The sequence below is a fragment of the Engraulis encrasicolus genome, chromosome 7 (assembly GCF_034702125.1).
Source record: "Engraulis encrasicolus isolate BLACKSEA-1 chromosome 7, IST_EnEncr_1.0, whole genome shotgun sequence".
NCBI classification, from domain to species: Eukaryota; Metazoa; Chordata; class Actinopteri; order Clupeiformes; family Engraulidae; genus Engraulis; species Engraulis encrasicolus.
The window spans coordinates 4476468-4503125 of record NC_085863.1 but is presented as its reverse complement, the minus strand read 5'-3'; the positions used below and the strand labels follow the sequence as shown (position 1 = coordinate 4503125).

Sequence of the window (26658 nt, the reverse complement as noted above, 5' to 3'; positions counted from 1 at the left end):
CGCTATTCCTACATGCCGCTATTCCGACATCCCTAACCTTAACCCTAACCCTAACCCCTAAAAAGTGTCGGAATAGCGGCATGTCGGAATAGCGCTATGTCGGAATAGCGATTGCCCCCCATCAAATAATTGTCTAGTTGATTAAGATACTTCAGGCTCAGACTTTTCCTGGATCCATGTGATGTCAGGTGAAAGCCCCTTTAGGAGACCTGTGGAGTCTTAATGGTTGAGAATAAATGGAGTCCCCCGAGCGCTGTAGATAGGGTGACCATCTCCGACAGCAAAAATGAGGATTTTTTGGACAGGGGGTCTGGGGGTCCTGCCCCATAAAAATCTATGTTTCTTAGATACAATTTCACACATTTTAATGCATTTTAATCAAGTAGGCGTCCGGCTTAATGCTTAGTGCCGGACGCAGGACAAGGCACTGAAAAGACGGACGATCCGTCCTAAAGACGGACATCTGGCCACCCTATCTGTAGATTGTGGTGGTGCACATCTTGTGCAAGCCACCCCTAAAACATCACAAAACGAGAAGAAGAAGGAGGGGACAACGCCCCCTAAGGAGACCAAACTTGAGCACACTCCTTTGCATTGGGTGGGCGGAGTTTGAATTAACTTTCTCCACTAGACGATTCTTTGGTAGCATCTAGTAGCATCATTTGAAGAGCTCTTTTCCAAAATCAGATATATCCATTTTATAGAATGTTGGGAAATGGACATCTTTGTATTGGGCATTCCATTGAAATGCATTGCAACATGCATTTTTAAAGAGGTTTTAAAGTATGCTCTCAAAACATTTGAATGGCAAGAATTCACACATAGATGATAGGACCTCTTAACAGTCAGTTCCAATATTAAAATGCAAAAATCAAAAATGGTGGATATAGCGTTTTGGAAAAGAGCTCTTCATTTATTTTTTTACAGTGTGACTACTGTGGCTGGTGGCATCTTGTAGCATGTCCACTGGCTCCACTCGCTCCAGATGCTGCTATCGGAGCAGTACTCATGGACATGGGAGCGCACGCGAGCACACTTCTTCTTGTTGGCCGGAATCACCAGCGAGGTCTCCTCTGTTTTAGTCACCGTCTAAGCAAGAGGTAAAACAAAACGGAAAAAAGTGTTAAATGTTTTTAAAATCAAATGTAAAATATCCACGCCGTTAGTTATGAATTAGTTGGTTACTTGTTTACTTTGTATATTATTAGCAGAAATGTTATCTGTTGGTAGCCTGGAAAACCAGCGCCAACTGCTGGACGGCAAAATGTTTTGCCTGCACTTCCATTTAGGCTGGTTTATCAGGCTAATCTGTTGGTTCATCTCATTGCCACTAAAACTGACCACAAGAACAAGATGCCTTTGCTTTGTGATCACAAAATGAACCAAAGAAATGAATGGGTTACACGTTACTTGACGCCGGTGTCATAAGCATGTCATTACAGTGTCATAATAGTGTCCTGACAGTCACAGATAAGTCATAAACATTATGTCCATGTCATAAGGTTGTCTTTGCCATAACAATTACTTCTGTGGATATTTCCGGCGCACAAAGAAATTAATGTTTACTGCCTTCACCATCCCACTATGACTCATTTGTAGTACAAATATCCAATATCTACAGAAGTAATTGAAACTTGAAAAAATATGACGCATCGATAGTGGCACTTGTCGAATGGAATTGTCCTGCCCCGCATTGCGATGCATTGCCGAATCGATTATGGTGGACACCACTACTCATTTGTGACAACTAAATGGAAAACAATAGCCACGTTCGCATTTTTCTTGAGTGTCGGTTATTGTGTAGGCCTAATCACTTCACCTTCAAGTCCTTCCCGTCGTGGTGTATGTGTCTTCACGTGTCATGCTGTGTCGATTAGTTTCATTACCGAGCTTATCTGTATCTACTACCGTCAATTCCTTCCCATTGTGGCCCGTGTGTAATGACGTGCCACGCTATTCTTAGTTCATCATTCCTGAGTTTATTCTGTAGCTAGTTACCTTGTACTCCTTCCCGTTGTGGTCGGTGTAATGACGTGCCATGCTATTCTTAGTTTATTCTGTAGCTAGCTACCTTTGACTCCTTCCCGTTTTGGTCAGTGTGTCTTGTGCCATGCTATTCTTAATCTCAGTTCATCATTACCGAGGTTATTTATATCTACAGTAAAGGGGAGAGTCAGGCTCTCCTCTTATCCAAAAAATTATGATCAAAAATGAGTATAATTTTTGGATAAGAAGAGTGCCTTGGACTCCCCCTTTTTGACGACACTTTGTTTTCCCCCGCCCACCAAAGAGCACCTTCAAGATCCTTTTCCACAATTTCCAGAGCACTTTGGTGTTTTTCTTGACTTTATTTATAGCTACCTTGGACTCCTTCCCGTTGTGGTCAGTGTGTAATGACGTGCCATGCTATTCTTAGTTCATCATTCCTGAGTTTATTCTGTAGCTACCTTGGACTCCTTCCCGTTGTGGCCCGTGTGTAATGACGTGCCATGCTATTCTTTGTTCATCATTCCTGAGTTTATTCTGTATCTACCTTGGACTCCTTCCCGTTGTGGTCGGTGTGTCTGGTCGTGACCTCGTACTCCAGGCAGTGGGGTGGGATGCGACCTGCGGGGGGAAGCCACGTCAGCTCCAGCTCCTCCCCTACGCCCTCCAGCTCCTCCCCTCCGACCTCCGGGACCCGTTTCAGCTGCAGGGACATGGCCTCCACCTTCACTGGCCCAGGCTTCACTGGAACACACAGAAACAACAAATAAGAATGAAATCCATCAGGCCACCGGGCTTCACTGGAACACACAGAAACAAAACATATGAATGAAATCCATCAGGCCACCGGGCTTCACTGGAAACACACAAACAAAAAATCTGAATGAAATCCATCAGGCCACCGGGCTTCACTGGAACACACAGAAACAAAACATATAAATGACATCCATGCAGGCCATCTGGCATTAGTGGTGAGCATTGGCAATGCCCTCACAATTTGATTCGATAACAATTTGGGAGGTAAGGATTCGATTTGAATCGATTCACAGCCCGATTCTACCATGCATTGCAAACCACAGCAGTAATTGAAACTTGAAAAACTAGGCCGTCTCGATTATGGCACTTGCCGTAATGATTATTGAATTGTCATGCCCGGCAGTGCGTTGCACTCTATCTGGCATACAGGGCATTTCCCAATGCGCCAACAGTCCTAGCTCCAGACCACTGCTTATTGGTCAAATGTCATGATGTCACTATCTGTGTGAAAGCCTGATTTCTCCTGATTAATTTGTTACCCCCTAGGTTGTACACCCTCGTAAGAGGCATGGCAGGAGCATTTGTAATAGGTGTGGAAGTAATCAGAAGTGATTAAATATAGTCACTTGAGGCCCTGCAATGCGGCTGACCCGGGTTCGATTCCCAGCCAGGCCCCACTTCCTGTCCATCTCTCACACTGTCCTATCAAATTAAGTCGAAAAAGACCAAAAAAAAACCCTATAGTGGGTGTCACTAGGTCTTCCTCAGAGAGATTGTTTACTGGAAGCAGATGACGGGCCTCCACCTTCACGCAACGTTTTAGTCACTAGGGGTGGAAGTCAACTACGCAACGTTTTAGTCACTAGGGGTGGAAGTCAACTACGCAACGTTTTAGTCACTAGGGGTGGAAGTCAACTACGCAATGTTTTAGTCACTAGGGGTGGAAGTCAACTACGCAACGTTTTGGTCTCTAGGGGTGGAAGTGAACTGCACGTTTTAGTCACTAGGGGTGGAAGTGAAAAGTGAAACCCCATTGCGAAACTCCAACTCCCATTGTCATTGTGACACAATACTCCACAGCACACAAGTGAACACTGCACACTCCGAAATTGCATTCATGCCTCACCTGTCTAAACTCAATTTTGACAGCGTATGTAGTTACTGCACTTGACCACTGTACTACAATGGACCACGTTGGACGACAGCACAGCCTAGTGGTTAGAGAGTTGGTCTTTCAATCTAGGGGTTGCCGGTTCGAATCCCCCCCTTGACCCCTCCCTACACCTCTATCCATGGCTGTAGTGCCCTTGAGCAAGGCACCTAACCCCACATTGCTCCAGGGACTGTAAACAATACCCTGAAAAATAATAGTTGTAAGTCGCTTTGAACAAAATGAAAGCGTCAGCTAAGTGAAATGTAATGTAATGAAATTGAAAGCCCAACTGAGAAACTACAACTCACATTGACATTGTGACACAGCATTCCACAGCACACAAGTGCACTCTGCACACAACGAAATTGCATTCATGCCTCACCCATGCAAGAGGGCAGCCCCCAATGGCGCCCGAAAGGGAGCAGTGCGGCAGGACGGTACTATGCTCAGGGTACCTCAGTCATGGAGGAAGATGGGGGAGAGCACTGGTTAATTACTCCCCCCAACAACCTGGCAGGTTGGGGGCTGGACCAGCAACCTTTGGGCTACAAGTCTGACGCCCCTAACTGCTTACCCATGGCTGCCAATGTTTGACTATGGGTGCATCCCAATATGCGACCTTGCCTCCTCCACTTGCGCTTGTCTCCTCGCCCCGCCTCCTGGCCCCTCCTCCGTGGATAAAACGATAAAGTTTCCCAGCTGTCAGCCTCGCCACAACAACTTTTGAGGGACTGTTTTTCATTCACCATAACAATTGCAACCGAGAAAAAGACTCTACAATTGAGCTTTTGCAAGATATTGAAATATAATGCTGTTGTCAGTGATGTCATCATGACGAGAAGCGAGTGGAGGAGGCAAGTGGAGGAGGCAAGGTCACATATTGGGATGCACCCTATATTCATGGGAAATGAATCCAAAGATATGAAAGCCCTCATAGCCGCCACCATATCTGGTTTCCCTGGAAACAGACAAAGGGCTTGACTTGTCAGTGTTTCTCACAGAATACTCGTTAACCAGAGATTTGCATGTGACTATGTGTATATTCATTATGTGAAATGAAATGAATCCTATGATATGAAAGCCTCCGCCTTCCTAGTCCCTGACTTCACTGGAACCTACTTGTCAGTGTTTCTCACAGAATATTTGTTAAAGCGGCACTATGTAGGATTTACAGAGGCATGACATAAAATTTGCGCGCTGCCCGTGGCATGCCTGTCTCAAAATTTACACACGTAATGAAAAAAATGCTGTTCAAATAAACTCGCTGTGAGACCGTTTTTCATCCCGGAATGCCAGCAGTTGATACAAATCTGAATACGGTAAAGCGATGTTTTTAAAATGGTTAGTGTTTCCCACGACACTCCCTCGGGCCGCGCTGCCAAAACTTGCATGTGGGGTTTTCTGACAGCGGACCGTGGATGTGATCACGACATCCATCGTTCACTTACTAAAAACTTGCATAAGTGTCGGCTGACTCGGGACCGTGATTAACTAAACTTTTAATCCTACCTGGAGCCCCTTTAATCAGAAATCTGATGATATGAAAGCCCTCATAGCCCCAACCTTATCTGGAAGCAGATAAAGGGCTTGTCCTATCAGCGCTTCTCACAGAATACTCGTTCATCAGAATGGGGGTTAGGCATCGTCATAAATAAATCCTGTGATACGAAATCCTCACCCTTCCGTGTCTCTGGCTTCCTGGCTTCACTGGAACCCTAGAAAGGACTTGACCTGTCAGTGTTTCTCACTGAATATTTGTTTATCAGAACGGGGTTAGACGGCCTCATGTGAAATGAATCCTGTGATATGAAAGCCCCCATAGCATAACTTCCCCGTTCCTGCTTCCCTGGAAACAGACAAAGGGCCTGCTTGACTTGTCAGTGTTTCTCACAGAATATTCGTTCATCAGAAATGGGGGTTTGACGTCGTCATATGAAATGAATCCTGTGATGTGTAAGCCTCCACCGTCCGTGTCCCTACTTTCTGGCTTCACTGGAACTTGACAAAGGGGCCTTTCATGGTGTTTTGCAGAGTATTTGATAGTCAAGCTGGGTGGGGAGCTCTAATCTACCGTATCACAGACACGTGTGTTAAGGAAATTAATGACACTAATTGATTAATTAATTAATTAGTTAATGAGACCACAACAAGTTGATCAGAGTTTACAATTGACTTTCGCGAAAGGAGAGAGTGAGTAGCCCTGGAAAACATGTTCCTCGCTTGGCATCCTCGGTCTCTCTAGTCTCTCCTCCCACGAAGGCCCTTTTTTAATGGGCAGCACAGAAGGAATAGAAAAACACAGGGCTAACATTGTTTCTTATCAGAGGACCTTGAAAGTATCTTCCTAGTCACATAGTTTTCCCTGGGGAACATTTGGAAAGGAATAGAGCGCAACAGTATATGAAACAAGTACAGAAGTCAGGGCTTTTTCTGAACGGGGAAATAGGGGCGCTCCACCCTCATAGCTCAGCGGGTGTGCCCTCATACTTCTTTTTTTTAAAATATATAAATTACTTTTTTGAGCGCCCCTAGTAAATTTCTCAGTCACGGGGGCCCGCAACCTGCCATGATGCTCCCTCATGCCAAAAATTCCTAGAAAAAGCCCTGAGTGAATATGAAGCAAAGTCTTTGCTACAGATCATAATGATCTCTACACTTGCCATCAAGAAATACCATATGAAGCTCCTCATGGCCAGCATCATCAGGGCAGTCATGGGTAAGTGGTTACGGCAGCGGTTAGGGCAGTCATGGGTAAGCGGTTAGGGCAGGTCAGGAATTTCATGAGGGCCATGGGACTCGTGCCCTTCCACTTTGGCCTTGTGCCCTTGAAAGAAATACCTGCCACAGATGCCCTCTCTGACTAAGTTTTGTGGTTTAGCATTAAGCAGGACACCTAATTGATTAAAATGCATTAAAATGCATGAAATTGCATCTAAGAAACGCAAATTTTCTTGGGGGACGGCCCCCCAAACCCCCCATCCAAAAACATGTTTTTGCTGTCACGGACATGGTTACCCTACCCTTCACGCACAATTATTAGTGTTTTGTTTTAATGTATGGCCTTGGTTATCTCCCTTAAAAAAAGGACAACTCAAAAGGACAAGTGGCCTTGACCCTAAAATGACGAAATTCCAGGCCTGGGTTAGGGCGTCAGACTTGTAGCCCAAAGGTTGCCGGTTCGACTCCCGACCTGCGAGGTTCTGTCCAGGGAGTAATCAACCAGTGCTCTCCCCCACCCTCTTCCATGACTGAGGTACCCTGAGCATGGTGCCGTCCCGCCGCACTGCTCCCTTTCGGGCGCCATTGGGGGCTGCCCCCCCCCCCCTGCACAGGTGAGGCATAAATGCTATTTCGTTGTGTGCAGTGTGCAGTGAACACTTGTGTGCTGTGCCGTGCTGTGTCACAATGACATCGGGAGTTGGAGTTTCCCAGACTAAGTGCAGCTGGGCTTTCTTTCGTCATCCAGGCTTCACTGGAAGAACTCAAAGGACGACAAAAGACCAGCAAAGGTCTGCGCCTGCACCTGTACTTAACACCCGTGTATTGCTTGGTGCGTGCACTCCCAAAAAGTAGTAATCACTCAAGCTAATGGAAAAAAAGGAGGCGCACACAAGAGGTTTTTTTTACACTTTTTCACACAAGCCTTGTGCGCCTCCTTTTTTCCATGATCTTGAGTGAGATCTCCAAGGCTGGAGGGAGGGGTAATCCCTCTTCACTGCAGGCAGCTCAGCAGAGGGGGATGTGGGGAGGAGAGCAGGACTGGACTAGCCTGGGAACTCCCATACTGCCTTTAGTTCTACACAATCGTTTCAATCTGAAAGACAGTCTGGCGAGGATGACTCATAACGTCCAAGATCATGGGCCCCCGTGTGTCATAATGGCCAAGCATTCCGACCTTAACAGTTTCTCTGCCCAATCAGAGAGCAGGGCAGTGTATCATAATAGCCAAGTATTCTGCCCCCTACGGAATTTACAATAGGCAACTCCCCAGACCTAATCTCACTTGTGATTAGGTCTGGTGTTAACCAGGCTAGGACTGGACTGGCCTGGGCGGGGTTGGGACTGTGCTATTTTTTTCACACAAAAAACAAACAAACAAACAAACAAACAAACAATCTAAAACAAAAGCATGGGCCCCTGAGGACTGTCTGCCCACTAGGAATATGCCCTGTATGCCAGATTACTGCGAACATGCCCTGTATGCCAGACTACCACCGGGAATATGCCCTGTATGCCAGACTACCACTGGGAACATGCCCTGTATGGCAGATTACCACCGGGAATATGCCCTGTATGGCAGATTACTGGGAATATGCCCTGTATGCCAGACTAGCACTGGGAACATGCCCTGTATGACAGATTACCATCAGGAATATGCCCTGTATGCCAGACTACCACTGGGAATATGCCCTGTATGCCAGATTACCATCAGGAATATGCCCTGTATGGCAGATTACCACTGGGAACATGCCCTGTATGCCAGATTACCACCGGGATGCCCTGTATGCCAGATTACCATGGGCCCCTGAGGACTGGGCCCCGGGAACATGCCCTGTATGCCAGATTGTCAGTTTAGCCCGCATTTAATTAGGTCCTTTCCTTGTGCAGCGTTCCATGGAAGCAGACAAAGGCCTTTCAGTGTTTTCCACAGAACATTCAATCCACTCACTGGCATGTCAAAGGGGCAGATAAGCGCTTGTCTTGGCACTCTGGGTGTCTCGCTCTGGTCTTAAATATGATACGCGAAAACGTAATAATAAAGGGACTTGACAACCTACAAGGCCATGAATACTGAACTGACAGTTTTGTACGGTACGTTCATGAAGGTTGCCGGCAGGAAATACCATCACTTCCTCAAACTGGCAAGCAGTGTTGCCAGATTGGGAAGCTTCCCTCCCCATTGGGCGGCTAAGGAAGGCCGTTTGCGGGTAAAAATGGGCAAAAAGGGCATTTGGGCGAGTTTTTCTGCACATTTTTTGCCATAGAAATCAATATCATTTAGCTCAAATTGAGCGAGATTTAGTGCTTCCTGGTGGGGTTTGAGCACATTTTGGGCTGGAAATCGTCAGTCTCATCTGGCAACCCTGCTGGCAACCTTTGGCAACCCCTGGCAATCCTTGGTAACCCTTGGTAACCCCTGGCAATCCTTGGTGTACAATCCCAACTCACTCTTGCTCATGACTCACAACACAGCTAAACAAAAAAAACAAAAAAACAGGTGTGTCTTTTTTAAGAGAGAGAGAGAGAGAGAGAGAGAGAGAGAGAGAGAGAGAGAGAGAAAGAGTGTGTGAGAGAGACAGAGAGAAAGAGACACAGAGAGAGAGAGAGAGACTTTTCAGTTTTAACCACCCATTTATTGTATCATTTTCACCAGGTCAGATTACGAGAGAGAGAGAGAGAGAGAGAGAGAGAGAGAGAAAGAGACAGAGAGAGAGAGAGGTGGTTACCATGGTTTTGTAGTTGCAGGGAGACGTATGCTGGTGTGAGTGGCCCCTGTGCTGAGGTTCCGTTCACACACACGTTGAAGTCCGTGAACTCCTTCACCTTGTCCCTGGGGAACCGGCAGCCCGTGTGGTTCTGACCACCCTGCGACCCGGAGCTGATGTACTCGGGACACTCCGCCACGGCCTCCAGGCCATTGTACCTGTTGGAACACCATAACAGAGATGGGATTTATGGCTCTTTGACGGGATCCGGATCTTAGTGGCTCTTTCCTTTCAAAGAGCCGTTCAAAAAACGTGGCTCTTTTGACTCTTTTTAAATCATTTATTCAGTGTTTAGAGTGTAATATTTTGACTCCACCTCAAGGTGATTTTGTTCAAACAACAACTGATTTTGCCGTTTTTGACACTCTTTAAGGCAAACAATTGTGTTTTTTCCCTAAATTGGATTACTTTGGTCGAGGTCACGTGCTTAAAATGAATGAAAAATGAACAAAATAACAGTCGAGTGGCTCCCCCAGCTGTGATCCGGTTCCCACCGTTCACTTCAGGGAGTCGTTCAAAAGAACCGGCTCGTTCATGAACAACACACCTCTACACGATAATAATAATAATACATTTTATTTTGAGCGCCTTTCAAAATACCCAAGGACACTTCAAAACAAATACATAACAGTAGAGAAAGTATAACAAAGCTTCAGTGAATAGGAGAATAATTAAAATGCGAAAATAAAACAGAAATAAAAATAAAAGAAATTAGAGAGATGAAAAAAGGCCGCTTCAACCAGGATCTCTTTTTTTTACACCCGAAACGTTACTTAAACATAAAAAAACTGGGAGCAAAACAAATCCGATGTGAACACCCGTGACGTTACTTAAAAATAAAAAAAACTGGGAGCAACAAACTACGGGTGAACGCCCGCAACGTTACTTAAAAATAAAAAAAGTGGGAGCAAAAAAAAAAATTCAGGTTGAACTTTTTATTTCCATCACGTCATTTGGTTGTCCTGCTCCTAGTTCAGACGGTTTTTTTTATGAGCGATCTTTAAACTAGTCCAACAACCTGTTGGAACATGAGCATGCGAGCAGCAATGCATGCTGGTAGACTTGGTTGGGTGGCATAGTGAATGCAACAACATTAAACCTGGTTCTCAGCAGCGCCCTTTGTGTGACTGTGTGTTTGCATATGGTGATTCCTTATCCTCCCTTGGCCTTTGTCACAAGTCTGGGTGAAAGAGCATTGAGCATACAGGCAATTCCATGGAAATACAGACCACTTGTTGTCACCATAGTAAATGGTCTGCATCGCCTGGCAAGCACGTTTTCACAATTGCCAATGACGCAGACATGAAGATTAAGGAGGAGATAGCTCCAACTCGTAGGCCTGCACTACTGTATGTCTTCCTCTTGGCAGAAAGGCAGGATGTAGGCCCCGCCCCCTACAGTACATTTCAGGACTGGCTGGTAACAAATCGGGTTATTGTGACAGGCCAGGAAGCATGCGGGTCATTTCTCTGCTTTATGTTTGTGTAGAGTGCAGGACATGGGGGGCGTGGGAGTGCATCCTCTGTGTTTCTTAGAAAACACTTTTACTAGGAATCCCTTTTCAGTGCAGTGGCCAATAGCCTAGGGCAGTGTTTCCCAACCAGGGGTACGTGTACCACTAGGGGTACGCGAGCACACTGCAGGGGGTACTTGGAGAAATGTTATTATTATAAAACATGTATGGAGCAGTTCATGGGCACAACTAAGAGGCTTAGAGGGTACGCGAGACAAAAAAGGTTGGGAAACACTGGCCTCGGGCAGAGATTCATGGATAATATCCCCCTTTCCAAAATGTTGTAGTTTGTTTGTAGCAAATAGTAAAATTGTTTGTAACCAAAAAGAGAGAAGTGGATGCTTCACTGGGTGTCATGATTCCAAGTAGTAAAAAAGGTGCTCATAAAAAAAAACGTGGAAGTCCAAACTGCCATGGAAAGATAAAAACAACTTTTGAGGCACTCCTTACTAAAGTTAAGAAGCCTTTATACTTTGGCTGCACTCTGGCCATGTAGTCAGAGTATAATAAAGACTTTTTAGCTTTACACCTTTTTAAACTTTGCACCTACCAGGATCTATGTTGAATACTAAAAAAAAAAAAAAGAAAGCCCATTGGGAAACTCCAACTCCCATTGTCATTGTGACACAGCACTCCACAGCACACAAGTGAACACTGCACACAACGAAATTGCATTTATGCCTCATCGTGCAAGGGGGCAGCCCTCAGTGGCGCCCCATGGGAAGCAGTGCCGTGGGACGGTACCATGCTCAGGGTACCTCAGTCATGGAGGAGGATGGGGGAGAGCACTGGTTGATTACTCCCCCCACCAACCTGGCGGGTCGGGAGTCGAACCGGCAACCTCTGGGATGCAAGTCTGACGCCCTAACCGCTCACTCATGACTGCCCATAATCACCCATGCCTATTTATGTCTCATTTATCTAGGTTCTACACCACAGCACTATATCATAGATTTATCTGTCAACACTCATTTCTGGTCATGTTAATCTTGTCCACCTCAACTAACTAGAGTATGTTTCTGCACGTTTGCCTTTTTTTATTTTTTTTCTGTAGTCTTTATTTTCTTCCCTCCCTGACTACTCTCCCCCATCCTCCTCCATGACTGAGGTACCCTGAGCATGGTACCGTCCCACCGCACTGCTCCCCATGGGGCGCCACTGAGGGCTGCCCCCTTGCACGGGTGAGGCATGAATGCAATTTCGTTGTGTGCAGTGTGCAGTGTGCAGTGTTCACTTGTGTGCTGTGGAGTGCTGTGTCACAATGACAATGGGAGTTGGAGTTTCCCAATGGGCTTTCACTATTACCTGTATTACATGTGTCTTGAAATGTCCATGTGGGCATTAGGTATATTTATGTAAGCTACTTGACACCTTAATTTCCCCCATGGGGATCAATAAAGTTACTCTTCTCTACTCTACTGTACTTTAGTAATAAGCACCTCAAAAGTTGTTTTTGTCTTTTCATGGCAGTACATTTGTTTGTGCTAATTCAACACAGGGAGATGAGTGAGCACCTACAGAAATGTATTGGTCTTACCCTCCAAGTATCGAGCACGTTTCTCCGACGCCCCGATCATTTCCCATTGATCTACAGCCTATTAGTTTGACAGCTTTTTGTTCTGATGAAATGAAACCCATGCACTTTCTATAGCTCAATGTCCAGACCAAAGGCTGTTTCAGATCTCCTTCACCACTTGTAAAATCATGAGATGCTATCTTTTCAACCGCTTTTACACCGGACAAAAGAGCAAATATACGGCTCTTTGAAAGGAACGAGCCACTATGATCGGGATCCTATTATCCTATTCTAGTAGATCAGCGGTTGCCAAACTTTTTCCCTGCGCACCCCCTTGTACATTTCAATGTTGGTGTGCTGATGGCCACGCCAGCATGGATTCACTGAGCATTCACTGCACATTATGCATATTCAGTTTGGGGAATCCTCTTTTCCAGTAGTCTAGGAGGTAAACTACACTTTAGATGGACCCTTCCATCATTTTCTAAAATGACTAAATGTTCATCAATGCTGGATAAAAACTCACATATCCACCATTGCTCTATTCAGCTCACGCACCCCCTTATGCCAGGCCGCGCACCCCCAGGGGTGCTCGCACCCCAGTTTGGGATCCTATTAGAGACAAAAATCCCATCTCTACTGCTCACCTGCGGAGGAAGCACTGAGAGGGATGAGAGTGAAAATGAGAGTGGAGAGCTGAGAGTGCGACACTATACGAGTGCGAATGAGAGGTACTGACCAGTAGTAGAGCGCTAGGCTTGGAGACACTATACGAGTGTAGAGGTATTATTGACCAGTAGTAGAGGTGGCGCTGGGCTTGGAGACACTATAAGAGTACTAACCAGTAGAGCGCTGGGCTTGGAGACACTATACGAGTGTAGAGGTATTACTGACCAGTACTAGAGGTGGCGCTGGGCTTGGAGACACTATAAGAGTACTAACCAGTAGAGCGCTGGGCTTGGAGACACTATACGAGTACTAACCAGTAGAGCGCTGGGCTTGGAGACACTATACGAGTGTAGAGGTATTATTGACCAGTAGTAGAGCGCTGGGCTTGGAGACACTATACGAGTACTAACCAGTAGAGCGCTGGGCTTGGAGACACTATACGAGTACTAACCAGTAGAGCGCTGGGCTTGGAGACACTATACGAGTGAGAGCTACTGACCAGTAGTAGAGGTGACGCTGGGCTTGGTGCGGCTCCTCTGCTGCCTTCCCCCAGGTGCACTCGAGGTCCTCCTTCCTGTGGAACACACACCTGATGTTTCTCACCTTGCTGCCCGCCACACCTGCGCTCAGAAGTAGACAAGGAGAAGAAAGAAGGGAGGGGATACGACAAATATAAGACATCATGTGGCAAAGGATACTTAAAAATCTGTTATGGTTTTTTTCTTAGGAACTGCACAGTGTAATGTTTTTTTTTGGGAACTGCACAGTGTTAGCCAGTGTTAGCTCCTAGTGACGCAACACCTTCAGCATTGCTTCTAGTCAGGCCAAGAGCAATGCAATATCGTTCAATATCAATTCAATATCAGGAACTCCTCCCACTTTGTCTGGAAGCATAGAACTATTAGCAAACCAAGGGAGGCAGGTCGACCATGCCGTTTAGGAAATGTTAATTGTTATGCTCTTAGTCAGACCAAGTCTCAAGAAGAGATTTGAAGGTCGATGATAATCAGGCTAGCACAGTGTAATGGTTCTTGCAAACTGCACAGTGTAATGGTTCTGGGAAGCAAACAGCCATAGCTATCTCTGCTTCGCATCGCTAGTGTATCATCTTGAGATAGATGCCACATACAGTACAGTAATTTATAATGAGCCTTGACTGTAAATGCAAACAAGGCTAAATTCCTTCTCAAGGGATGAAGTAAATGTCAAACAAAAAAGGCTAAATTCGTTCTCAAGCGTTGAAGACATTAAAGGGGTATGCCACTATTTTGGGGCTTAATATAGTTAAAATTGTTGGCTGGGGTTTATAAAGGTGGCAAAGTGTCTTATTTTTCATGTTAAGCGTTGTCTTGCTTTAAGACAAGTTAAAAGAGGGAGTATGACGCTAAGCTAGTGAAAGTCAATGGATCTGTGCATGCTACCCGGATCCATTGACTTTCACTTTCACTAGCTTAGCGACATATTCCCTCTTTTAACTTGTGCTTAAAGGTGTGGTTGCAGGTTGGCCAAAATTCTTAGATAGAATGCGATTATGACATCACGTTGGGGACTCACCCTGGGTTTTACTAGATTCTGTATTGTCTCTGAATGGGGAAGGTTGCAAATAAATAATTAAATAAACCATATTTATTTAGCCTTTTATATTTATGCTGACCAAAATCATTGTAATTTTTAAGGGGTTAGCTAAGATACAGCCTAGGTAGATGTCGGGTAGGCTATTCTTTGAAGAGTCTTGCGTTGAGATGACAACCTCAACCTCAACCCCAACCGTCTCCGATGTAACGATTATAAAGAGAGTATAGACCTTATGAGCGGCGAATGTGAATAACGTGTTGTGTATTGGTAAAAAAAAAAAAATCTGTATCGCACTTTTTTGTTTTACTGTAGGCTATAGTTTGCAGTCAGATAGGCCAAGTCTACACTCAGATAACTGAATGTTTTGCGTGCGCATCACAGCGCGCACCATGGCTGTGACCAGACATTGTTAGTAGCCTATTCATCAGCCTTTAGTGGGCCTATCACGCCATTTCAGCGTCATGTGCATGTGGGAAAGAATGTAAACATCGACAAATAAAAAATATGCTAAAGAAAACCATTTGGGTGAATCATGCGCTCTGGTTCAATGCCAGCCGTCAAAGCAGTCAGCTTCATTGTAAGAGTGCCAGAGTTTACCTAATTTAAACGACTGCAAAGCAATCTCTCTGAGCGCAACGGCAAGCACATGTGCGGTCCACAGGGCCATCAGCAGAAAACGAAATGAAACTCCCTTGCAATATGTCCGAGAACAACATAGGCTAACACTAACACGCCGTAGGCTATGTCGAATGGCGCATTTGTCTACTTGTAGTTGGAGCACCGTCATTGCCGCGAGTTTCTGACAAACTAAATAGCCTAGTTGAGCACAACGTGACACTATCATAGACAAAAGCCCGTGAACATAGTGACACACACTTCACAGTGGTGTTGGTGAAAACGAAACGAAGTTGCCTCCCACGGCCCGAACGCAAAATAATGCCGAAAACTGAATGCCCCCTTCAGTTGTCCTGGCTACAGGCAACTGGTGCGTGCAGCCCCGCCGACAGGGGGGGACAAAAGGGCTTTTTGTCCCGGGCCCTGGGATAGGGGGGCCCAGAACTGGGCCCTCATTAAGTTTGTGATTAATGGTTCTAATTAATTTCAAAATAAGATGGTTTTTCAGAGAGGGAGATTGCGCTATATTTACATTAAATAAATGATGCAGATATTTTGCCTTTCCTGCCCTTAAAAAGGATCAAAACCCCCACCTCCCCCACCCCCAGTGCACAAATGGTTTGGTCGGTCATTACGAGAAAGAAAAAAACGGCTTCAACTTAACGCGGCTCGTGCCAATTTGCCAAGGTGTCTGAAGAAGCAGTCGTTCACCAGGAGGGCAGAAAATGAAGGATAGGAGAAAAATAGATGAAGACACCAGAAGCCCCAGGATTTCAGTAAAAAGTTATTCAGATGATGCAGGTACTAACAATACACTAACAGAGCAAAAGTTTCCCTTCATAAGCAGACACAGCCTGCACTGCAGCATTCATGTTTAAAACATGATCAGTCACACAGTCGCATCATTCTATAACCACAGCTTAGTAAAATTGTGTTTCAAATCTGACCATCTGTGACCTTAGCTAGGAATATGCGCATTAGCCCCAATCGTAACATGATGAGAAGTTGCGTCGCGCGCAAGGAGAGGGCAAGGGAGAACTTTTAAAACTGCGCTATTATGCAACGCTATTTCGCTTAGCGCGTATAAATCCCGCTTAGCGCAAATGCTAACACTTTATCAACCTGTTAACTTTGTGGGGAGAAACAGTGTACATCCGTTTTGCATAATACATTTCTGCAACTTGACTTGTTCCTGTGTTTGGCTATTCCTGGTGTGGGAAGGCTGACGTCTTGGTGTGCTGGTGGTGACAGTGACAGTGAACTAGAGCTGATTCAGTCAGGCACGTTCTGATGTGCAAGCTCTCAAATTGCTAAAGTAAATTACACGTACACTTGTGTTATTAATGATGTGAATCCTATTTATTTTGTTTCATTTCTAAATAAATGTTGGCAAAAATGCATGGATAATTGGATGGATAGATCATTTACTATGGAATTATTGTATGCGTCATTGATTTGTGAGGCTACTTTGATAATGTCGTTTCTTTTATAATGGGTAGGCCTTATAATATATAGCATATCACGTGAGAGTGGTGCTTCAGGCTGAAAGTGTAGTCTGGCCACCTGGTCTCTCTTGGGAAAAAATTGTCGTTCGGTGGTTGGGTTTTTTTTTTGTGATCGGGGTTGGGGGGGGGGGGGGGGGTAGGAGGAAGGGGGGCCCATTGATATTTTTTTGTCCCGGGCCCAGCCAAACCTGTCAGCGGCCCTGGGTGCGTTATCACTGTTTCTTCTTCAATGTACGAGCACTTGCATTGCACTCGCTCTGCACTTGTCTCACAATGCAATCAACTGCGTAATCCGGGCCAAATGGGCAACTGGCGCGTTATATCACGGCTTCTTCTTCAATGTACGAGCACTTGCATTGCACTGGCTTGTCTCACAATCCAATCAGGTGCATAATCCGGGCCAAATAGTCCACCTTGTGAACACAGGCGGGAACAATTCGAAGAACGCGTTTCAGACGGACGGACGGACAGACTGCTGCTGGGACGCATCTAAAATGCGCTTTGCTCTTCAACAAGTGACTAGCCAGCGATACGGTTGTATTTCCCCAATACACAAAAAAAGTTATTCACAGACGGCGCCTCCTAGTTACCCTACGGTACAATGGCTTTGTAACCATCACATCGGATGCGCAACCAACACATCAGTCGCGATGGCCAAGGCAGGTCAAGGAAATGTGCCTGAACAGATACATTTCATGCTTGCATGACAAATAAAGTATATTCTATTCTATTCTAACTGTCTTACAGTTGCAGCACTTCCTTGCTGTCTAAAATGTAAATCTTAAATGCAGCAGCAGCTCATAACATGAGCTCCAGACGCAGCCCATCCGGGGCAAGTGGCAACACAGCGCGATCGATTATCACTGCAAATAAATGAAAATCAACGCAGTAAAATGTAAGTTAATATGATTCATAGGCCATGTGTTTAACTCCTCATAGCATACAATTAATACATTTATGTATTTTGAAATATAGGCCTACATGGCTGTTTGCACCAGCAGGTGTGTGTGATTCAATGCGCGAGGCTCAACTCGCTTTAATCCCCACCCAACGGCCCTGGCCGTTTCACGTTACATGTGTGTCGTAACAGAAGTGCTTTGAAACAACAGACCGACTAAAATTTACTGCACATAGTTTTCATTTTAAGTGATAATGGAAACACTTCGAAGTGTTCTTGTTTCAGTTGCAACTCACCAGATGGGGCGCTCTACCCTGGGACAGGCTACACCACATCTTCGTTGTAGCATTTGATCTACTATCTACCACTTGTTTTTAGTAGGCTATATCGCCAAGGGTGAGTATTTGTATTCGAGTTAGAAATACAAAGAAGCCTATCACTTGTGTCAGACGAGAAACGACACTGCAGATTGACCTAGGCCTATATATTTTGAATGAAGTAGGGGCAGCATATCGGCAACGGTGAGGTTGAGGTTGTCATCTCAACGCAAGACTCTTCAAATAATAGCCTACCCGACATCTAGCCTACATAGGCCCTATCTTAGCTACCCCCTTCAAAATTACAATGATTTTGGTCAGCATAAATATAAAAGGCTAAATAAATATGGTTTATTTAATTATTTATTTGCAACCTTCCCCATTCAGAGACAATACAGAATCTAGTAAAACCCAGGGGGAGTCCCCAACGTGATGTCATAATCGCATTCTATCTAAGAATTTTGGCCAACCTGCAACCCCACCTTTAAAGCAAGACAACGGCTTATATGAAAAATAAGACAATTTACCACCTTTATAAACCCTGGCCAACGATTTTAACTGTATTAAGCCCCAAAATAGTGGCATACCCCTTTAAATGTCAGATACCTGCAGCACCGCTGTAATGGGATAGAGATTAGAGATTTATTTCCTTTTTGACATCCTGCGTTCTTTGTCTCTACAAGTCTGGGGCTGGATCAAAGAAGCTGGCAGGCCTAATCCAGCCCCAGGGGCCTTACAGTATGGCCAGGTGCAATACAGCTGTTATGCAGACATGTTATGCTTTAGTCCTCGCTCGTAATTATGACACTGTCTATGTAATTCCGTCATGAAATACACGTATGCCTTCCTACAGCAACCTGTAGCCTCGGGGCCCTGTGTCATCTTAATATGGCCCTGCACGTACGATATGATAGGATACGATTATGAAACGATGACACTTTATTGTCAGTATACGTAGTACAGTATAGTACAGTATATTGTGGACCTTGGACTAGTAGCTCAGAGGACACAGGTCTAATATACAGACATACAGCCAGAGATACCGTACTGTACAGTACATGCCTATGCATACCTGTCAGGTGAGGAGGCCAGGTGAGGTACCGTATATGCATACCTGTCAGGAGAGGAGGCCAGGTGATATACTGTACTCTACATGCATATGCATACCTGTCAGGTGAGGAGGCCAGGTGATATACTGTACTGTGTACCTGTCAGGTGAGATACTGTACATGTGTACCTGTCAGGTGAGATACTGTACCATACATGATGCATACCTGTCAGGTGAGGTGGCCAGGTGAGGCACTATTATGCATACCTGTTAGGTGAGGAGGCCATGTGAGATACTATTATGCATACCTGTCAGCTGTGGAGGCCAGGTGAGACACTATTATGCATACCTGTCAGCTGTGGAGGCCAGGTGAGATACTATACATGATGCATAGCTGTCAGGTGAGATACTGTACATGATGCATACCTGTCAGGTGAGGAGGCCAGGTGAGACACTATACTGTACATGTGTACCTGTCAGGAGTGGAGGCCAGGTGAGATACTATACTATACATGATGCATAGCTGTCAGGTGAGGAGGCCAGGTGATATACTGTACTGTACATGATGCATACCTGTCAGGTGAGGTGGCCAGGTGAGGCACTATTATGCATACCTGTTAGGTGAGGAGGCCAGGTGAGGTACTATACTGTATATGCATACCTGTCAGGTGTGGAGACCAGGTGAGACACTGTATATGCATACCTGTCAGGTGAGGAGGCCAGGTGAGGTACTGTACTGTACATGTGTACCTGTCAGGTGAGGAGGCCATGTGAGGTACTGTACTGTACATGTGTACCTGTCAGGTGAGGAGGCCATGTGAGATACTATTATGCATACCTGTCAGGTGAGGAGGCCAGGTGAGGCACTATACTGTACCGTACATGCATACCTGTCAGGTGAGGAGGCCAGGTGAGACACTGTACATGTGTACCTTTCAGGTGAGGAGGCCAGGTGAGGTACCGTATATGCATACCTGTCAGATGAGGAGGCCAGGTGAGATAGTGTACTCTACATGATGCATACCTGTCAGGAGTGGTGGCCAGGTGAGATACTGTACATGATGCATACCTGACAGGTGTGTTGGCCAGGTGAGGTACTATACTGTATACCTGTCAGGTAAGGAGGCCAGGTGAGACACTATACATGATGCATACCTGTAAGCTGTGGAGGCCAGGTGAGATACTATACATGATGCATAGCTGTCAGTTGAGATACTGTACATGATGCATACCTGTCAGGTGAGGAGGCCAGGTGAGGCACTATACTGTGCATGTGTACCTGTCAGGTGAGGAGGCCAGGTGAGATACTATTATGCATACCTGTCAGGAGAGGAGGCCAGGTGAGATACTATACATGATGCATAGCTGTCAGGTGAGATACTGTACATGTGTACCTGTCATGTGTGTTGGCCAGGTGAGGTACTATACTATACATGCATACCTGTAAGCTGTGGAGGCCAGGTGAGGTACTGTATATGCATACCTGTCAGGTGAGGAGGCCAGGTGCGCTCCAGGGTCTCACTGCTGCGCTCCACCCCCTTGGTGCATTTCCCCCTCAGCATGGTGCGCAGCTTCACGCGGACGTCCTGCCCCAGGTCAAACTGGGCTATGAACGATGTGCGGGGAGTTCTGTAGGCCTGCCGGACCATTATTACATTATTACATTGCATTTGGCAGACACTTTATAACCAAAGCGACTTTCAAAAGGGGACATAATCATAGCCAACATCACTAGCAAATATACAGAACAACAAGTGCAAATGCAAAGAAGGGTTAGGTTTTTTTGTTTTTAAGTAGAGTACGCACACACACACACATATATACACATAATGTCAAGGGTCTGGCTTGGGGCTAGGTCAGCTCAAACATTAGTCTAGTAGACTCACGAAAGAGGAGAGTCTTGACTTCCGACCGAGACCAGAAGCAGAAGCGAAAGACTAGAGAGACTGGTAACACTTTACTTGACATGTTCCTGCATAATACATCCATAGCAGCTGTTATAAAGTCTGCACGAACCATTCATGAGTGTTTCATGACCCAATTCATACCAAGCCTTTCATGAACCTAGCGGGCGGGAGGACTACTACTTGTCAAAATAAAAGTTAAACAAAGCAGCATTGCAAATTTTGTCCTTGTCCTTGTGCCCTCCATGTCTATGAAAGGCTTGGTATGAATGGCATTAGAAACAGTCTAGAATCCTTCATGCAAAGAATATAACAGTTGCTATGAATGTGTTATGCAGCGAAACGTCAAGTAAAGTGAAACCGAGAAACTTCGTAGCCTCGTACTGCCGATGGGCCCTTCAACGGGCCAGTTCACTCAGTTACATCATAACAACATTGGTATGACAATGCAGAGAGTCGTAGCCTCTTACTGCAGATGGGGTCGCCAGCGGGCCTATTCACTACTTACTCAACTACATCCAGAGTCAGGTTCAGGTGGGGCCCCAAGCGAAATACTCAACTACATCCAGAGTCAGGTCAGGTGGGGCCCCAAGCGAAATACTCAACTACATCCAGAGTCAGGTTAGGTGGGGCCCCAAGCGAAATACTCAACTACATCCAGAGTCAGGTTAGGTGGGGCCCCAAGCGAAATACTCAACTACATCCAGAGTCAGGTTCAGGTGGGGCCCCAAGCGAAATGTCAAAGGAGTGAAAGGAAAAGGGAAGAGATTGCCTGATGAAGGTCTAGTACCGAAACGTCGTTTACTAAAGAAAGAACAGCGACATGGTCAGTGTGCGGGAGTGAACATTTGAAAGAAATTTGCCACTACTGTATCAAAGTGTGAGCTGTTATTCACCATCCAGGGCCTCGGGGGCCCCAAGCAGCTGCCTGCCTAGCCTGGTGACAAGATGCGCCTCTGACTACATCATAACAACATTGCTGTAACATTACTGAGAGCCTAAAGTAACAGATTAAGACTTGGTCATTACCATTTTGGTGACAGTGAGGTTATAACAGAGGTTTTTCGCTAAGGGGTTAAAATCCCACCCATTGTGACACATTTCCTGTGCGCTTACTAATAGCTACCGGATGTGGTGTGTCTGTTTACGATGTGGCGGATGTCTTGCAAACAGTTTACAGCGTCGTAAAATCAATCACAGAGCCTGGGAATCATGCTCTGCTAATGTGGGCATCACGATTACTCACAGACATACTACTTATCCCATACAGTACACAGGAAATATCTACCTGACTGCTCATTCTCCAATTCTGTGATTTCCCCCCTTTGCCAAATATCATGGTTGAAAAGGTTTGACATAATACTGACGTACGCTGCGACATAAATGGATGTGCACCTCCTCCTAGTCCTCTTCCTCCTTGTCATTGAGATCAATCATCATAGTACGTACATCTCGAAATTCTATCAGTATTTGTTATAACTGAAGAATAGCCTTTACAATTAGGCCTACGTGCACTAGATTAGATTAGATTAGATTAGATTAGATAATTTTAATTTGAAACAGAAGTAGTCCCTACAGGATATTTGGCGTGTGCAGTCTAATGAGAACTTTCCTCCACAAGTAGAGTGCAAAAAACATTTTAAAAACGTGCAAAACACACCAACAACGTTAAAATAAGCAAGCCTACATTTCAAACACACATGACATACATGTGGCCCCATAATGCACGCTGTACCTCCTGTGGCACGCTGTAATCGTCATTGAAAAGTGAACTACCATAGCACTACAATACTATGACTCATAGCCTTTAGTTATGCACTATGACTCGATCATTGCCATTCTGGTAAGAGCAAATGTATAACGGCGTGTCTTAAAGTGATACTGTCCCATTTTTGGAAATAAGCTTATTTTACACATCCCCTTGAGTTAAATAATAGGGTTTTACCGTTCTCCTATACTTTCAACTGTTCTCTGGGTATGGCAGTGCAAATTCCACTTCCAAGCTAGCAGTTAACATTGAGTCCTATGAGACCAGCTGGCGGCTAACTGGTCTCATCGAACTCAATGTTAACTGTTAGCTTGGAGGTAAAATTTGCACTGTCATAACTAGAAAACGGTTGAAAGTACAGGAGAACGGTAAAACCCTATTATTTAACTCAAGGGTAGGTGTAAAATAACCTTATTTCTAAAAATGGGACAGTATCACTTTAATGGCATAAACCATTTAAAATCCTGCTCGGTTTGTCTCTTACCCTCCATTCGTTCTTGTATGTGTTGAAGTACTCCAGCTGGTAACGGATGGAGCAGCCAGTCACGTTCTGGAGACTCGGCGGCGGTGACCAGTGAATGGACAGCTGGCCGAGCAACCCCAGGTCCTTCACCGACACCCTGACCGGAGGCTCCACTGAGATGTCTAAGAACGACAGGATTAATTCAAGTTAGACCACAGGCCGAACGCTACACAGTGGCTTTTCATAGCCTCTTACAGCAAATGGGGTCGCCCTGGCGGGCCTATTCACTATAGGCTGAAAATACTTAACTACATCATAACAACATTGCTATGACAGTACCGAGAGCCTTAAGTAACAGGTTAAGACATAGCCATTACAACTTTGGTGACAGTAAGTTTATAACATAGGCTCTGCGCTAAGGGGTTAAAGGTGCGCTGTGTAACAGCTTTAGTAGTTCATTTGCAGAATTCATGCTGCCCATTCATAAGTTACTTTTTTAAGCAAATACTTACCACCACCATCAAATTCTAAGTAGCCTATTCATCATGAAACTTGTGTTTTTACATTTAATGTTTTACAGTGCAAAGCTATTTTGACAATAGACAGATCATGATAAAGATTATCTGCAACTAAATGATGGCTTTGGCTTTGGCCTTTTGAGCATTTGGCTCTGCAAAAAAGTATGCAGATGTGTTCAAATGAGGTGAAACTATAGGCCAAGAGATCTACGGTGCATGCAAACTCTCAAAAAAGCCCGTTGTCCACCCGACATAGTGGTCTATCAGTTGCATGTATGCTGCTAGCAAAGATGTCTTGAACCAGAGTTAGGCCAACTGTATGCAGTCAGAATCAAACTGTAGACACCTTAAACAGGGCTCGAGCAAATGTCTACATTTCAATTGCAGATATCAATCATACATCAATTCATCAGTTATCACATCTTAACAAATTAGATGCAAATGCAAATGAATGGAAAATGCAAGCATTAATTCCATCATAAATAGCATTTTTCATCTGTGAGAAATGTGGCTACTAATGACAGCTACTAACGGTAATACATTACAACACATTGCAAGTGCAAGTACGTAAGTTGCCCTGCACCCTTAAGTTTGTAAGTTAACTCCACTCAAGACTTAACTCAACTTGAGGCTTTCTCAAGTTAAAGGGACACTGTGTGAGATTTTTAGTTGTTTATTTACAGAATTCATGCTGCCCATTCACTAATGTTACCTCTTTCATGAATACTTACCACCAGCATAAAATTCTAAGTATTCATTATGACTGGAAAAATTGCACTTTTCATACATGACCACTCCATGGTCCGCCATTTTGAATTTCCAAAAATAGCTATTTTTAGCTGCAAAAATGACTGTACTTGGACCATACTAGAAAATATTTGTTTATTACTTAGTAAACTTTCATGTAAAGATGAAATTTGGCAATAGGCAGCCCAGTTCAATGCGCAGTATACAGTAGTTACAGTACCTTTTTGACCATTTCCTGCAGTGTCCCTTTAAGTTAACTCCCAACCTTCAAACAGCATGGCAACCTGCTTTTTTAACATTTAACTGGCTGCAGTCTCACAGTGTAGGCAAGTACAAAAAAAAGTAGTCTCATTGTACCTGTTAAAGAGCTTGGACTGAAACTGGAGAGTGGCAAATAAACGATGATGTCATGTAATATAACAGCCCTGACAAAATGAAACGTTTTTCTGCAGACTTGGCACCCAGCACCTGCAGTGAACAGGGTTGCCAGGTGAGGCTGATGATTTCCAGCCCAAAAAAATCAAAACCCGTCTGGAAGCACTAAATCCCGCCCAATTCAATTGATTTCTATGGCCAAAAATCGTGAACTATCGAAAAACTTTTCAACAAATTTTCTCCAAGATTTTTTTTTTCACCGCAGACAGCAAATCCTAAGTAACCCAAAGAAACCGCCCAATCTGGCAACACCTGCAGTGAAACATGTTTACCTTGCTGTCTAAAAGGGCACCAGGTGTTTCCTCCTGGCCACATGACAAATAATTCCCACACCAATTACCAAGGAAGTCTACCTGTGTATGTGTGTGTGTGTGTGTGTGTGTGTGTGTGTGTGTGTGTGTGTGTGTGTGTGTGTGTGTGTGCCTGTGTGTGCCTGTGTGTGTGTGTGTGTGTGTGTGTGTGTGTGTGTGTGTGTGTGAAAGAGAGAAAGAGAGAGAGAGAGAGAGAGAGAGAGAGAGAGAGAGAGAGAGAGAGAGAGAGAGAGAGAGAGAGAGAGTGCGTGCATGTGCCTGCGTGTGTGCATGTGTGCATGTGTGTGTGCTGTGTGCACCTTTGATTAAGTACATCTAAATGTCAACATACTTTTCCTGCTGGGATTGGAACAAAGACATCATGACATTTACCTTCTGAGAAGCAGCTTGGAGAAAAGACCGTTATCACTGCCAAGATCACTGAGAACATCTCCATGGTCCTATGCATGTTTTCTGCAAAATACAATGTGTAATATTTCTGCATAAATAAACATCATTAAAATACCATCTTGGATTAACTTAAATACGCTATGTCAAGATCAATTTAATATCAGTAATATTTAATATCAAACCATTTCATTTTAAAGACATACAATAGACTTACTTTTTATGCTATTTATGCACACTGTTGATAACATGCTACTAAATGTCACCCTGTCTGAAGATATAACACATTAGCCATATTTCATTATACACAATCTTGAAATTAATTTAACATTTGACATAGGTGCTTGTTATTAGAAAATGTAAAACTTTACTCACATTTAAAAGATTACCAATACAAATTCCAATAGAGGAGTGCTTATCTTTGCAGAATATAACACCATAAGATTAACAAAAATAAAAACAAAAGATCTTAATTTCAATTCTGGAAAAAACAGACTCATATGCAGAAACAAATTGACAAGAAAGCAACAGCAGCCAACCAGCCAGTCAGCCTGATGAAGATGAATGTGTTTACCTTGAGTGTGGGCAGCGGATTCCTCAAGGCTCTTGTCTTGTGTTGTGGTGACCGTTCCTAAGGAAGAGCTCCCTCTGTGTTCCACTGAGGCCCTGAGCAGCATAATGAGCCGAGGTCTGCCTGACACGCTTTTGTCACTACACTCCTCTCCTCTGGTGATTCAACTCCAGCTCCTCCCTCCCGCCCCCTTCTCTACTGTTCACTTGAACTCAGCGGTGTAGTCTACTATTTTCAAGTGGGTATACTGTATATTTGAGCATTTTTTGAAGTGGGTATACTGTATATATCTGAGCATTTTTTGAAGTGGGTATACTGTGTATTTGAGCATTTTTTGAAGTGGGTATACTGTATATATTTGAGCATTTTTGAAGTGGGTATACTGTATATATTTGAAAATTTTTTGAAGTGGGTATACTGTGTATTTGAGCATTTTTTTTAAGTGGGTATACTGTATATTTGAGCATTTTTTGAAGTGGGTATACTGTATATATTTATGCTATTCTAAATAATGGAT

General features: G+C 44.5%; 1 protein-coding gene across 3 annotated transcripts; it reads right to left on the bottom strand.

The window, feature by feature from the left end:
- Nucleotides 1–86: 86 nt before the first annotated feature.
- il13ra2 (interleukin 13 receptor, alpha 2) lies at nt 87–26227 on the bottom strand. 3 transcript variants are annotated; one of them, XM_063202309.1, is made up of 8 exons: nt 26145–26227; nt 25556–25636; nt 23194–23354; nt 20521–20674; nt 13579–13699; nt 9343–9539; nt 2534–2730; nt 87–1089 (listed from the first exon to the last, which is right to left on the bottom strand). In XM_063202309.1, the coding sequence occupies exons 2-8, from the start codon at nt 25629–25631 to the stop codon at nt 922–924; spliced, it is 1074 nt and encodes a 357-aa protein (XP_063058379.1). In that variant the 5' UTR covers nt 25632–25636; nt 26145–26227; the 3' UTR covers nt 87–921. The 3 variants fall into 3 exon arrangements, with proteins under 3 accessions (XP_063058379.1, XP_063058380.1, XP_063058378.1); XM_063202310.1 differs by lacking the exon at nt 26145–26227 and adding an exon at nt 25946–25995; XM_063202308.1 differs by lacking the exon at nt 26145–26227 and having other exon boundaries at nt 25556–25681.
- Between the last annotated feature and the right edge of the window lie 431 nt (nt 26228–26658).